This window comes from Lissotriton helveticus, chromosome 9 (assembly GCF_964261635.1).
Source record: "Lissotriton helveticus chromosome 9, aLisHel1.1, whole genome shotgun sequence".
NCBI classification, from domain to species: Eukaryota; Metazoa; Chordata; class Amphibia; order Caudata; family Salamandridae; genus Lissotriton; species Lissotriton helveticus.
This window is the reverse complement of record NC_136070.1, coordinates 89,713,846-89,729,126: the sequence shown is the minus strand read 5'-3', so window position 1 is coordinate 89,729,126 and position 15,281 is coordinate 89,713,846. Positions and strand designations below refer to the sequence as shown.

The window sequence follows — 15,281 nt, the reverse complement described above, 5'->3', positions numbered from 1 at the left end:
GTCTCAGGGACAAAAGACTTCACCTCCAGCTCCCCACTGAATTTCCTTGCTGAGAATTCTGACTCCAGACCCTTGCGTGCCGCTGGGAGCTGGAAGCGCGACGCATCGAGAAGAAGCGTGTTGCCGCCGCAGCGGAAAATCATCGCATCGCCGGAGAAGCGAGCCTTCAACGCATCTCCCTGGAAGCAGGTGTTCATCGAAGCTGTCGGAGAAGCATGACGCCATTGTGAGAGTCGCCATCGCATTACCGGAGAAGCGTGTTGCAGGGCCAGTCGCGGCTCCAAAGTACAGAGTCGTCGCAAGGCTGCCAGGGCGCCATCTTCTCGCATCGCAACCGGATCATCGAATCGCATCAAGGCACCATCTTGCGCACCGCAAAGGGCCCGCAGGCCGAGAATCTACGCATTACCTCCGCACCGGTATGGATCACGACGCATCCACTACTCTGCGCAAGCATTGAGGCACGACGCATCATCTCCCCCAGATCACGGAACCGACGTATCTCCCCTTTTGCGAGCCTTTTGTTTACTTTGCGTTATGAATCCAGGTACTTGGTTGAGAACTTTGTCGCATTTATCATCAACTTGAACTAAGCAACTTTAATCATCTTTTACGTAATCTTAAGTGTAGTATTGTGGATTTTTGTCGTTCGTGGTCTTGTGTTAAGTCTATATAAAGAATACTTATTTTCATAAAACCTGTGTGTTGTGTCCATCTGTAGTGTTTTCACTGTATTACTGTGTATATTCACAAATGCTTAACACACTGCCTCTGCGATAAGCCTTTCTGCTCGTGCCAAGCTACCAAGGGGGTGAGCAGGGGTTATTAAGGAGTGTAATCCCCTTATCCTGACTTAGAAGTAAGGGTCCCTATTTGGACAAAGGTGAATACCATTGCCAACTAGAGACCCCCAGATCTAACACTCCATGTCAGAGGAAGTCTTGCAGCTTCTTTTTATACCCTTCTCTTTTTCAGCTAGGATGCTCAGCCCCCTTCTGATGTGTTGCTCATGCCTCCATAATGATAGTGGTGTGGTTGACCAAACTGAGTAGCAATAACAAAGACTGGATCACAATATGTCTATGTGCACAATCTTTACCTTGAGTTGAAGAAGTCTCATTTTATTTACAAAAGACAGCTAGCGAGGGCCTGGTAATTGAATTTAGCATTGCATTAGATAATGTATTGTGCAGAAAGAAAGCATGACTATGGGCAAAGGCCTGAACTCTTACACTATTTAGTTCCTATTTAAAATGTGTGATATTTTCATACAATATGAAGATTAGGCGGATTAAATTAATTTATTAGGTTCCTTTAAAGTGAAATGACTGACAGCAAGCCTTTTAATAGGCAACTTGAATATTCCATTGTGTATCAAGTACTGCACCCTGGGGAGATTCAAGAACTTTAATATGTTTGCTAAATTTGATTAGAAGGGTTGGGATACTTTTCTGATAACACAGAATAACTAAACATATCAACTAGAGTGTGCAGGGGAGTAGCTATCATTATTGCAGCAAGTGCATTGGGACAAGGGCCCCTATAACCTTTTAATTTAAAAAACACGAAACGTGATACAGTCACAACAAAGCCCAGGACTCAGACTGGGCTCAAGAATATACAGGGAGTTACACAGTTGAGGTATTCTAGTCACCGAACAGCCAGAATCAACAGTATTATACAAATCAACAGTACAGTACCATGAGGTGCCATCCATATGCCCAGACCCACTTTCTCAATGTATCCAGCACAAGAGGATTACCAGCCTGTTTACCCTCAATCCAGCATAAACCACTTAGCTAGGGAAGGTCCAGGTCCCACTGCAACAGGACATAGACATGCAACCATCCCAACGAGGGGCTGGGCAGGCAGGGTGCCCGGGAAAGCTGCAGCTTTGACTATGCCACACCAGGAGCACGGCAAGCCGGTCCCGGGCACACCAAGAACACCAATGCCTAGCGTGGGTCCTACCCTTGAGCCAGACACCCCAGCCTCTTAAGGCGCCCATGCACTGACCAGGGGACACAGATCAGGGGAGATATGTTCGTCGATCATGGGGGGTGAGGGTGGAGGGGGTGCTGCAAGTCATCTCTCGCTTCAAGGTTTCTGATATATATGTCTCAAATCAGTCCCCCAGTCTCATAGCCACCCCTTCTACGGGTCTCCGCAAGGACATCTGCCTAAGCACATACCCCTTTTCAGTAAGATACGGGGTCAGCACATCACCTCTGAAACTGCCTGCAATTTCCAGAACATGGCAATCTGTCGTTCAAACAACATCAACGCCAGGTTCACAAATCGATGCAAATATTTATCCCCTTTCTCCCTAGGGTGTATGCTCAAGAGGCAGGATTCAGGCATTGGTGGAACCTCTCTGTCGACCGGTGCAGAGGTGATCCCCACAATCTCTGCCCAAGTCCATTGCATACCTTCCAAAGGAAGCATACATCCAGTGAACCGCACCTGGGGAACGCCGCTGAGGCGGTGGGGAACATGCGTGCAATGCCCCAGGGTGTGCAATACGCTTGATGTAAATAATTAAACTGCATGAAACAGAAGCGTGGTTTGAGGGACACCTCTCTAACCTGTTGCAGGGTTTGGCACCATTGTTTGTCCATCAAGGGCGTTCCCAAGTCTAGCGCCCAGCAGTCACGCACTTTTCATGCCCAATTCATGATGATGAGAGCAGTGTAGAGGGCTGATATAAGTCTGCGTGCGACCCCTTGGGATGAGGCCGCATGTAGCCATAGCACCATAGACGGCTCAGTATTTCCGCTCCCCCAATGCGAGACTACTGCCTGATATGTTACATTGGATGTAAGGAAGTGTCCTACCTGGATGTTGTGGATGTTCCTGAGCTCATGAAAGGATAAGAATGTCCACTCACCAAAAAGGTCCCTCATACGTTCTATTTCTGCCGCCCGCCAGCTCTGTGTCCTGTGATTCAGGTGAACCCCCCGAAGCTCTGCTGTATGCCAGAAGGGAAGCAGTGGAGAGTACGGGGCCTGGCAATTTTACCACATATGTACCTCCGCCAACAATAACGTGGGATCTTCATCTGATGTGTCACATACTGGAGATGAGGCACCAGGAAGAACAACCAAGTGAATGTGTGTGTTCCATCCAAAAGTCGACAGACCGCCTCCCTCTCCGAGGGTCACCTCCAACTGCTGCCCCACCGTTGCAATGAGGCTGATGCATAAAAAAAAAACTCCTACATAGGCCTGTAGACCTGGGCGAGGGCCACCCGGCATCTGCACGTGCCCCATAGCAATTCCACCAATAGCTTATTTAAGGCCAAAATTAAGCATTTGAGAAGTGCGAGGGCCAGTGCTGCAAATAAGTGTAACAGGCAAGGGAGAAGGAGCATCTTGGAGATCGCTACCTGGACAACAGGTCAAAGCAGCAGCGATGCCCAGAACAGTAGGAAACCAAGAGAGAGCTCGGCGCCCTGCCCATGTTCCCTCAAGGAGATCGGCATCTGAGTGGAAAATCTGAATTCCAAAGTATTTAAATGTGTCAAGCGGCCACAAGAGCATAAAAGGGGGCAACTCCCACCCCCCATGTCCTGTACCTGGCTCAGACCAAGGGGGAACAGGCAAGGCTTGAACCGGTTTTCCCCTTAGGCCCAACATTGCCCCAAAATCATCCAGTAAAGTCACCAGATCCTGGAGTGAAGTCCCTTGGTCACGTAAGTAAACAAGGGCATCGTCGGCATATAAGGCCATGTGGTGGGCGCACAGTGCCTCAATCCCCCACTGGCAGGAGTTCTAGCGCAATTTGCAACCCAGTGGTTACATGCCATGGGCAAATAACATCGTTGACAAGGGGCTGCCTTGCCGGGTGCTCTGCTGAATATCAAAACTATCCAGGCAGTAGCAACAGGGGAGCAGTGCGCAAATGAATTTGTAATGGCGGGGCCGCCTCAAGACCACGAGAACATACCAACCAGGCACCGGCCCGACATTGGGAGGGCTGAAGAATTAGGACACCTCAACACAGGAGGTTCTGGGGTGTGTGGCGCCATCCATGAGCCACCAGCTGTCATAACCAAGACTGTGCCAGGGTAAACAGGGGGGACGCGTTCACCCCTGAACCACAGAATAAAGCAAAAGTGGGGAATACAACGCATTGTACCTCTGAGAAGATGTTGAATCCCAAGGTGCCGAAGCCAACGCACCAAACAAAACTTGAAAAGTACGCACTTTTCAAAGCAGAGGTAATGGGGGGGGGGGAAATCAGACACAACGACCACAGTAAAACCAACGGAGGACGACACCCCGACTCTCCATGATGTAATGGAGGCAATACAAGGTGTACGCTCAGCGCAGGAGTCCAAAATCGACACAGTTACCACGGAGGTGACATTAATATGCGCAGACCTACGCAACTTAGGAGACTGAGTCAAAGCCACTGAAGACTCTGTCTCCACTCTAGAAATGGCCACCAATACACTTCAACGAGACATGCAAAAGCTCCTTACATCCACAGCGGATTTGGAGACAAAGCTGGAGGATTATGAGGGGCGCACCCAGAGAAACAATGTCCGTATTTTGGGAGTTCTCGAGAAGGCGGAAGGCCAGGCCACTGACTTATTCATAGAGGACCCGGTCCAAAATCATTTGCAGCCCTGTGCCCTCTCGCAATACTTCTCGGTCGAGCAATCCCACAGGGTGCCGGGAGGCCCATCAAAGCCGGGTGCACCCCCACGCCCTATCCTAGCAAGAGTTTTAAACTTCAGGGACAGAGATATAATTCTGCGAACAGCCCGCTCTGCTCCTCCATTGAAATTTGAGAACTCAACGATATCCTTCTTTCTGGACTTCACGATGAAGGTTCAAAAGATGTGTTGTTCCTTTCTCGAGGTCAAAAAGGCGCTCAGAAAATATGCTATGCTCTTCCCGGCCAAACTCAGGGTGCTGGCGGAAGGAAAGTCATGGTTTTTTACATCTCCGGAGGAGACATGGGAATGGATGGAGTGCTGGAGAACTATTGAAGCCCACAGAGCTGACCCCAGAAACGTCTACAGGGACAGGATCGACGCCATGAAAATCACAGACAAGACGCAGGTTTGGAGTCAGAGGAGAGGGGGGGGCGGCACCGCTAAGTAGGAGAATGACTCACGAGGCTTTGGAGGCCGTAATACAATTTACACTGGGCCGATTTGCCTCGGATTTGTGGGCCCTCGTACTGCGAGTGAAAAATGTATACAGTTTTGCAAACTCATTATACGCTTTTAGTAACCGACACCATTATATGTTTACTATGATGTTTTGACTAAGTACCTTACACAATGCAGGTAATACAGGGAAAGGAAAACGATAAGTCAGGGATCAGCCAGGCTGCGTTTCCAAACGTTGTGAATACGGGTATGGGTACACTGACATTCTGCAAGGTTGGGAGGTGGGCAGTTTCAAGTCCACAATGCAGGGAGGGAGAGGGACAGGGAGGTTTCACGCTGTTGATGGATAGACGTTTCGAGTCATTTAAATTATTCAAGAGGGAAGGTCAAACAGTACATGTGTACAGTGCAGAGCAACGTTGTAGCAGTACATGGGAAATGTATAAGGACGCTCGTGGACTACAGTCAATGTGTCGGTTTTATTATCGATACCGCTGACCTGGAGGAGGTATGCTAACTTGGCCGTCTGGTGCTGCAATTACATTGGCTCGACTACAAACATCCACATCTGCACCACCCAAATGTGTGATAACATTGTGTAGGCCCCGGGAATGGGTCAGCCTAAACTACTCTCATGGAATGTAAATGGCTTGGGAGATAAAATCAAAAGTGGAACGGTCCTACAGTATCTGAAGCGGCAAGCCCCAGATGTGGTCCTGCTACAAGAAACCCATATATAGGGCAGCCCTTACTGGGCACTTAATAGATGGGGTTACAAACTGGTTCTCCTGCGCACCTCATTCCCCTTTCAAATACAGTCACATACGACACTCTGGGTAGATTTGTCATGGTATCCGGTTGTTGTGAAGGTAAACCGCTCAACATAACATCACTCTATGTGCCAGCTAGATTTCACTAACCGACACTGGCTGATTTCGGTGCTCACTTGCTTAATCTACCAGAGGGCGACCTGCTCGGGGTTCCCCTCCCCTCCTCGTCGCACGTTGTGAGATGGCTCTTAACCCAGGGGATTCCTAAGGTGGCGGAAATTAGGGAGCAGCTCATACAGGAGACCACAGACTATTTCAACACGACATCGAGGGATCTGTACAGCCAGATATAGTGCTATGGGAGGCATACAAGACAGTGGTGCGAGGAGTGGGCGTATCTGCATTCACTGGACATTGGAAGGAAAAGAGAAAGGGACTACTGGAGCTAGAGGCTGAGATCAGTCAACTGGAACATGATTTAATTACAACTAATGCTCCAGATACTAAACATAGGATGCTTCTGAAGCAAAAGGAATACAAGGACATCGCGGAAGATGCGGCTAGAGCCCATTACCGTGCCACTCAACACTGCATATACGAGGTTGGTGACAAAGCCAGCATACTATTGGCCTGGCTGGATAGGAAAGAATAAGCCAATAGATGGGTCTCCATGATCGAGGGCAAAGAGGGCTTAAGGCTACAGAATAAGGACAAGATTGCAGAGGCATTTGCTGACCACTTTCAGCAGATCTATGCTTCTGTAGGGGCCTCCACACACAAGGAAGCACAGGAGCTACTGGCCACCCTCAGGCTGTTGGTCCTTGAGCCACAAGAAGCCGAAGATCTAGACTCAGCGTTGACCACTGAGGAAGTTGTCAAGGCAATCGGGCGCTTTAGTCTGGGAAAGCCATGGGCCTGAACGGCCTTTCAATAGAATTATATCAAATGAATGTGTCCACGATCGCCCCATATCTTATAAGAATGTACGACAAAAGCGTGACTACGAGCATAATGCACAAAACGCAGAGAAAGGCCAATATCGAAGTTATACCCAAAGCAGGTAAACCCCCCGAGAGGTGCGGATCATTTCGGCCCATTTCCCTCCTAGACCCGGAAGTCATGATAACCGCCAAGATTTTGGCAACGCATATGTCTCCCCTGCTAGGCAAGCTGATCCATTTGGATCAATCCGGCTTTATGCCTGGCAGAAACACTGCCTTTAACTTAAGGCGCCTTCATGGTGTCATGGGTAGAGCAGCTACAATCAGGGAAGACGCAGTGATCATGTGGCTGGATGCAAAGATGGCATTCAGCATGATTGAATGGCCTTTTTTATTTGCTGTACTTGAATGATTCAGGTTTGGTAAGAAATTTCTATCCTGGGTACGGCTTCTTTACTCGGAACCCCTGGCCCGAATTACAGTGAATGGCGGGAAATCGAAAACGTTCGCATTGCAAAAGGGAACCAGGCAGGGCTGTCCACTTTCTTCCTTGATCTTCGCTCTTGCCCTCGAGCCGCTAGCAATTTAGATCAGGGGGGATCCCCTCATCAGGGTTTTAGACTTGAGTGAGAGAGTGGGAGGACAGAATCTCCCTCTATTCCGATGATATTTTGCTTTATTTGGCCAGACCTTATTTTTCCATACATCGGACGTTACACATTTTCACTCTTTACCAAAAGTACTCAGGGTACAACATTATCTGGGACAAGTCCCTGGGATATGTTCTGTGTGGGAGCCACCCCAACTTGCCTCGCAGCTGTGTGGCTAAAACCGTCACGGAGGGTTCTCGATATCTACAGATATATATCATGGCTGATCCCACCTTATTCTACGAGAGCAACTTGGCTCCTCCCCTAAGCCGCTTTCGGGAAGATGTGTTGCATTGGAAGACCCTGTCCCTCACGCTACTGGGCAGGGCTGCCTTATATAAAATTATGGCACTTCCCCATTTTGTTTACGCTTTGCAGAATACACCTCACTTGGTTTCCACTCATTACTTCCATTTAATCGAGTGAGAGGTGCACTCCTTACTCCGGAATAATGGTGCTCCTCATATGCAACGAAGAGCTGGTATGATGGAGGGATAGCTCTGCCGGCACTCAAAAGTTACCACTGGGCCTCTCAATTGATGGTCACTAACCACTGGATCCATCGACCCCTAAAGGATCAAGCTTATAGGATGGACAGGTACAATATGACCCCTGGCGATTACTGCAGAGCAATTTATGGAGGAATTAGGAACATGCCTCCGTACATTCCAACCTTCACTACCATCACACTATGGCACACGGCGACTTCTGCCCTGGGGTGGAAAAACAAGATCATACAAGTAACCCCCTTGCTGGAATCAGACAGATTGGGGTCATTGGCCAAACACCCAGGGTTCGACAAGTGGGACCTGATCGGACTCTCTACAGTTGGAGATATGTGGGTAGGAGGGAAAGTGAGACGTTTTGGTTATCTCCAAAGGGACTACGAACTGAATGAGAGGGAAACCTTTAGGTATCTTCAGGTCAGGAATGCACTACAGAGGGTGGGACTCAGGGGCTCCGATCTACCTGTCTCCTTGCCCCTAGAAGATAGACTGCTTGACAATTACCTTCCAGACAGGGCGATCTCCCGGACGTCCACAAAAATTCTTAACACCCTAGATGCAATGGGGAAAATACGAGCAAAATGGACAGAGGATATGGGAGAGATTAGTGATGAGGACTGGCAGGAGACACTAGCGTCACCCCGAGAGGTAGCGATCCAACTCAAACTCAAACTCCTGCATAGAGCATACTATACAAGTTCAGCATTGGCCAAAGTGGGTGTCTTGGACTCCCTGACATGTCCCAGGGGCTGTGGGCAAACAGGTACATACATGCACCAGTGGTGGGTATGCCTGTGTCTCCAGACGCATTGGGGGAAGGTAACCTCGGCGTTAATTTTAACATGTCAGAAAACAGGGAGGAATGGTGCCTTCTTGACATATGGGACGCTACGGATCTTTCAAGGGCTAAAAGAATATGGGTCTCACTGGGATGCATGATTGCTAAAAGTAATAAAGCTAGATCTTGGAAGGGAGCCACTGGACTCAAACTCAAAGATTGGGAGACAGATATGGACTGGTGCATGCAGGCGTAGCGGGCGATATACGAGGAAAGAGGGTGCCCACAAAAATGGACCAGAATCTGGGGGGCATGGAACGAAAGCCGCAGAATGCTATGTACACCGTTCGGGGACACCTCTCAACAGGCAGGGGACCACCTGGATGATGGAATATGTATAAGATGGGGAATGTCATCAGATTCGATGTAATGAAACTGGTCTCATGTAGGATAACGGTTGGACATTGTATTACTGCACTTGGCTTGGAGGAAGACAACAGTGTTGCACTGGACTTTGTTTTTGTAATTCCTTGATTGTTTAATAAAAAGATTTACAAAAAAAAAACCTGTCTTGGCAGACACCGCCATCCTCAGGCGCTCCTCTGCGGTAGTCCGATCCTCCTTCAGGGCCTCACGGGTAAAGTGGCATGGCAGCGGGCCCAAGGTACCCTGGCCTCACTCAGGCTTCCAGATCCAGGGGTAATTATCACCAGGGGGCCTGCCTAACACCAACGGCATCTTTCTGCCTCCTCCTGCCCGGTCTCTCAGCGCCCAAGATACTCAGGGCTCCAAGGGAGGGTGAAGCGGGTCCCCCTCACCTCAGTATCTAGGCCGGTGAGGCCCCAAGCACCTCACCAGAGGCGTCTATTGTCCCTAGGAACAGGGCCCCTGCCTGCTCATTGACCGTCCCTCAACATCAATCATATCTGGGGACCCAGCTGCGCACTCCCTACAAGCTTAAAGAGCTTCCATCTCCCCCCCCAGCCGTAGCTGGGCCTCCATAGGCCTCAGGACTTACTATTTACTCAGGGGACCTGAAAGCAGTCCAAGGGCCTGTGCCCCAACCCCCACCTACCGCCTCACTGGGGGGGAGAGGCCCAGTTGTCCAGAGGACCCCCGCCCCTTCAATGAGCACGTGGACCCCACTTGAGGCAGACTGCCACTGCCATCTTCTCCCCGCGGCCATAACATAGGGCAGACAGCTGACACTGGATCGACCCAAGCCAGCCAGGCACTCCGTGGCATTGGGTCTCATGGGGGCAGCGAGACACTAGCTTGCCCAGGATGCTGCAGGATTACGGCTGGGCCCGGGGCGGAGCTGGAGTTCAAGCGACTGCTCTGGTTGCCACCTTGGCCGGCCATGCCTCCAGAAAATAGCTTAGTTAATAACCAATAATATTTGAAGACACTGATCTAGGTTAATACCTGGAATGAAACAAATGATAAAATCATAATACTAAAAACATTAACCCCTACAAGAAACAAACATTCATTTAGAGTTTTCAATAAATGTCAAGTCTCTTCCATACTTTATATCAACAGAAATGTAATGTCTTCCTCAGATGCTGTAGACATTGACTTTGGCATCGCTGGTGCAGTAATGAGCTCAGTGCGCTGTATTTGCATGTGTTGGCTTCCTTACCTAGAAAGCATGCCCAGAGGAGTGACATTAAGAGATCCCATCAGCATTGCCAAGGCCATCCCAGGGGCTTCCCGCTCTATTACTTCTCTCGTTGCCTGCAATTAGAGATTAAAAATGTGCTTGAGTGTAATCAGCAAAAGAAAAACAATATTAACTGATCTTAAATTGAAATATGAAGCTAAAGCAAAAAAAGAAAAAAAAACACGTAGATCCTCGGATACCTGTGAACCCAGACTGATGTTATAATAAATCACGGAAATGAGTTTAACTAACCGTACTCCAAGATTACTTTCTAAAAGTAATTTTATAAAACAAAAATGTTTTTAGTGGGTATACAAGTATAGGCAATTTCTGCTTCTGAACCATCTCGATCGCCCCAGTTAATGTGGAAGGAATGCAGTTTAATGTTTGAAGGCGTATGGATTGACAAGCAGTTGTCAATGACTGCCAAATTAGGAGTACACAATGTTAGATCGTGGAAATACACCTGGGCTACGCCACCCATGGCACCTTTTCAATCTGAGATGCTTTGAGACATGACAGAAACAAGAAAAGGGGTTTGAAATAGAAGCATAAAGGTACGTTTGTGGTGACTCTGTATGTATCCATGTATTTATGTGGTATTTCTATAGCGCCAAACTCATTCAAAAGGCAGCAAAGCACTGTACATGGTCAAAGACAAGCATAACGTCAATGGATATGAGGAGAAAAAGCTGGGCTGCGGACGGTTAATGCATTGTGATGTATATAATGTTCTTTAAAGAGGTGAGTCTTCAACTCTTTCCTAAATTGGAGCAGCGGTGGGGCGGACCCGATGGATACAAGGGTGTTGTTGCAGATCCTGGGTGCATAGAGGTTACTCTCAATTTTTACGTTTTACTATAAACCGCTTTAAATGCCATAGGGGAGAACACTGCATGCAAGTACTGCATGCAGACATGCCTGACAGGCTGAACACCCTAGTGTCCTGTGCATGTGTGGCCATCTCCAGTGCTCTTCTTTAAATAAGGAGCCAACTGGTATTTTTGTTTGCCTGATGGCTGAGAAACTGGTAGGAGCTTGCTGAACACTGAAAGAGTCGACGGACTATGAGTAACAGTCACCATAAACCTCACCGTACCCTTTTCTAATAACAATAAGCATATAGATCTCAAACGAAAGAAAGAGAAATGAAAAAGAAATCAGCATTTGATAGCTTAGTCGTAGACAAACTGATTACAAATAACTTCCGGCCCAGAGTTATAATAGCTCCAAGAAGAAACTTCAAGAAGTCCGACTGTTCCTTTATGTTTTTTTGTTTTGGAAAAGGACAGACTCATTTGTGCTCTATCATAATGGAACAGCGTAGAAAAAGACGATTAATTGCTGCCCGAAGGTTCTGCCTTTGTAACGGAAGTGGCGAACAAGCCTCCACTTCTAATCAAATGCTCTGTTCGCCCTACATTCAAATGGTGCATTCCCCCTTGTGTTCCAATGGTGTGTTCACCCTACATTCAAATGGGGCATTCCGCCCAGTATTCCAATGGTGCGTTTACCCTACATTCCAGTATGCCCTGCATTCCAGTGGTGCATTCCTCCTTGTGTTCCAATGGTGTATTCGCCCTCCAATTCCAGTGGTGCATTCCTCCCTGTGTTCCAATGGTGTGTTCGCCCTACATTCAAACAGTGCATTCCGCCTAGTATTCCAATGGTGCGTTTACCCTACATTAGAGTATGCCCTGCATTCCAGTGGTGCATTCCTCCTTGTGTTCCAATGGTGTATTCGCCCTCCAATTCCAGTGGTGCATTCCTCCCTGGGTTTTCTAATGGTTTGTTCACCCTACATTTAATTATGCCCTGCATTCCAGTGGTGCATTCTGCCCAGTGTTCCAATGGTGTGTTCACCCTACATTTAATTATGCCCTGCATTCCAGTGGTGCATTCCTCCCTGTGTTTTCTAATGGTGTGTTCACCCTACATTCCAGTGGTGCATTCCGCCCAATGTTCCAATGGTGTGTTCACCCTACATTCCATTATGCCCGGCATTCCAGTGGTGCATTCCTCCCTGTGTTTTCTAATGGTGTGTTCACCCTACATTCCAGTGGTGCATTCCTCCCTGTGTTTTCTAATGGTGTGTTCACCCTACATTCCAGTGGTGCATTCCGCCCAATGATCCAATGGTGTGTTCACCCTACATTCCATTATGCCCTGCATTCCAGTGGTGCATTCCTCCCTGTGTTTTCTAATGGTGTGTTCACCCTACATTCCAGTGGCGCATTCCTCCCTGTGTTCCAATGGTGTGTTCGCCCTACATTCAAACAGTGCATTCCGCCTAGTATTCCAATGGTGCGTTTACCCTACATTAGAGTATGCCCTGCATTCCAGTGGTGCATTCCTCCTTGTGTTCCAATGGTGTATTCACCCTCCAATTCCAGTGGTGCATTCCTCCCTGGGTTTTCTAATGGTTTGTTCACCCTACATTTAATTATGCCCTGCATTCCAGTGGTGCATTCTGCCCAGTGTTCCAATGGTGTGTTCACCCTACATTTAATTATGCCCTGCATTCCAGTGGTGCATTCCTCCCTGTGTTTTCTAATGGTGTGTTCACCCTACATTCCAGTGGTGCATTCCGCCCAATGTTCCAATGGTGTGTTCACCCTACATTCCATTATGCCCGGCATTCCAGTGGTGCATTCCTCCCTGTGTTTTCTAATGGTGTGTTCACCCTACATTCCAGTGGTGCATTCCTCCCTGTGTTTTCTAATGGTGTGTTCACCCTACATTCCAGTGGTGCATTCCGCCCAATGATCCAATGGTGTGTTCACCCTACATTCCATTATGCCCTGCATTCCAGTGGTGCATTCCTCCCTGTGTTTTCTAATGGTGTGTTCACCCTACATTCCAGTGGCGCATTCCTCCCTGTGTTTTCTAATGGTGTGTTCACCCTACATTCCAATTATGCATTCCGCCCTCTGTTCCAATGGCACGTTTACCCTTTTTTCCAGTGGTACATTCCACCCTGTGTTCCAATGATGTATACGCCCTACATTCCAGTGGTGCATTTGCCCTACATTCCAATTGCTGCTTCCCGTCCACAGTTCCAATGGTGTATTCGACCTACATTGCAACGGTGTATCTGCCCTGTGGTCCAATGGTGTGCTCGCCCTACAATATAATGGAGCATTCCGTCTTGTGTTCCAATAGTTTGTTTACCCTACATTCCATTGATGCAATCCTCCCTTTGTTCAAATGGTGTGTTCGCCCTAAACTCCAATTGCTGCAGTCCGTACGGAATTCCAATGGTGTGTTCGCCCTACATTGCAATGTGCATTCTGCCCAGTGTTCTAATGGTGTGTTCGCCCTACATTGCAGTGGGGATTTCTCCTTGTGTTCCAATGGTGCGTTCACCCTAAACTCCATTGGCGCATTCCACCCTATGTTACAATGGTGCGTTCGCCCTAAACCCCAATCGCGCATTCCACCCTACGTTCCAATGGTACGTTCGCCCTATGTTATTAGAGGATCGTCAAATGTGAGTCCTTTGTATGTTGTTCACTGTAATTGATGCTTCAAGCCATTAGTAATATAGAACAAGGGAGAAACACACCTGGGGTTGACTGTTATCAGAAAATAGATAGAACATCGGGTCATAGGCGGATGATTTACAGATTATTTTTCCCCTCACTACCCCTGATGCTGCCATTCATTTCCAGGCCGTTATGACACATATCCAGCTTTGGATGAGCCAAAACCAACTCAAGCTCAACCCGAGCAAGACTGAGCTCCTCCTTTCGGGGAGAAGCGCCCTTTTTTGGGGCCCTCAGTACTGGCCGACAGAGCTCGGAACACCACCTTCCCCAGCTGGATGTGTCAAGAGTCTCGGAGTCTTGATCGACTCCGAGCTCACTCTTAAGGCACAGGTGAGCGCAGTAACATCTTCCTGCATGTTCCAACTTTACAGGATACGGAAAGTCGCTCACCTTCTCTCACCTGAAGCCCTGCTGCAAGTCCTTATAGCCCTGGTGATGTCCAGGTTGGACTTCTCAAATTCCATCTACTACGGTCTCCCTAAAACTTTATTATCGAGGCTGCAGATCGTTCAAAGTCAGGCCGCTCGGCTGATTTTCAAAATCCCCAAATGGCAGTCTGCTCAACCTCTCTTATGTCATCTTCACTGGCTACCAGTGAATGAGAGAATCTCTTTTAAAGTTCACTGCTTGGTGTTTAAAGCTCTCACTGGTCCTGCCCCCGCGTTTCTCAAGTCTCTCATCATCCCTTATTGTCCCCCTCGTACCTTGAGGTCCACTCATCTCCGGCTTCTTGCCGTTCCTCGTTTTAAACTCTCCAGATCGGGCGGCCGCAGTTTCTCCTGCCTAGCCCCTAAGTTATGGAACTCCCTTCCTCTTGCACTTAAGTCATCCTGTTCCCTCTTCTCCTTCAGGAAATCCTTAAAAACCATACTCTTCCCTCATTAACTCCCTTCCCTTACTGATTTTTCCCCTCTTTTTCAGTCCAATCAGCGCCAGGAAACCTCCGGTGACAGTGCGCTCAAGAAATTTGTTATAACATAACATAACATAACATAGACCCATTTTGGCATAAAGTCAGCTGGGCTAATTTGCCTAGGGTTGGCCTTTCCATGAAACAGCCGAGCTAAAAAGGATTCAATTACATGGTATCCCCAATTGTTTGAAAGAATTTACTTAAAAATTCCCTTCAAATGTTAGTAATTTAATGTATGTCATACACTGGATTAGAATTCAGCAATGTTTATGGAACTGTCTGCTTTGCCACATTAATTATGATGAGATTTCTACTGGTACAGGACTGCAATGGACATTATATTTCTCGGGACAGCATGTACAAATGGTGCTAATCCCCATTCCATAAGAT

At 48.0% G+C, this 15,281-nt stretch overlaps 1 protein-coding gene across 11 annotated transcripts in view; it reads right to left on the bottom strand.

Moving 5' to 3' along the window:
• The window catches only part of GPHN (gephyrin), a 1,934,090-nt gene that overhangs the window by 769,877 nt on the left and 1,148,932 nt on the right, over positions 1–15,281 (bottom strand). For all 11 annotated transcript variants that reach the window (XM_078659537.1, XM_078659532.1, XM_078659529.1 and 8 more), the window contains one exon: positions 10,410–10,504. In XM_078659537.1, coding sequence (XP_078515663.1) covers positions 10,410–10,504 — 95 coding nt within the window. The remainder of the gene's footprint in view (positions 1–10,409; positions 10,505–15,281) is intronic.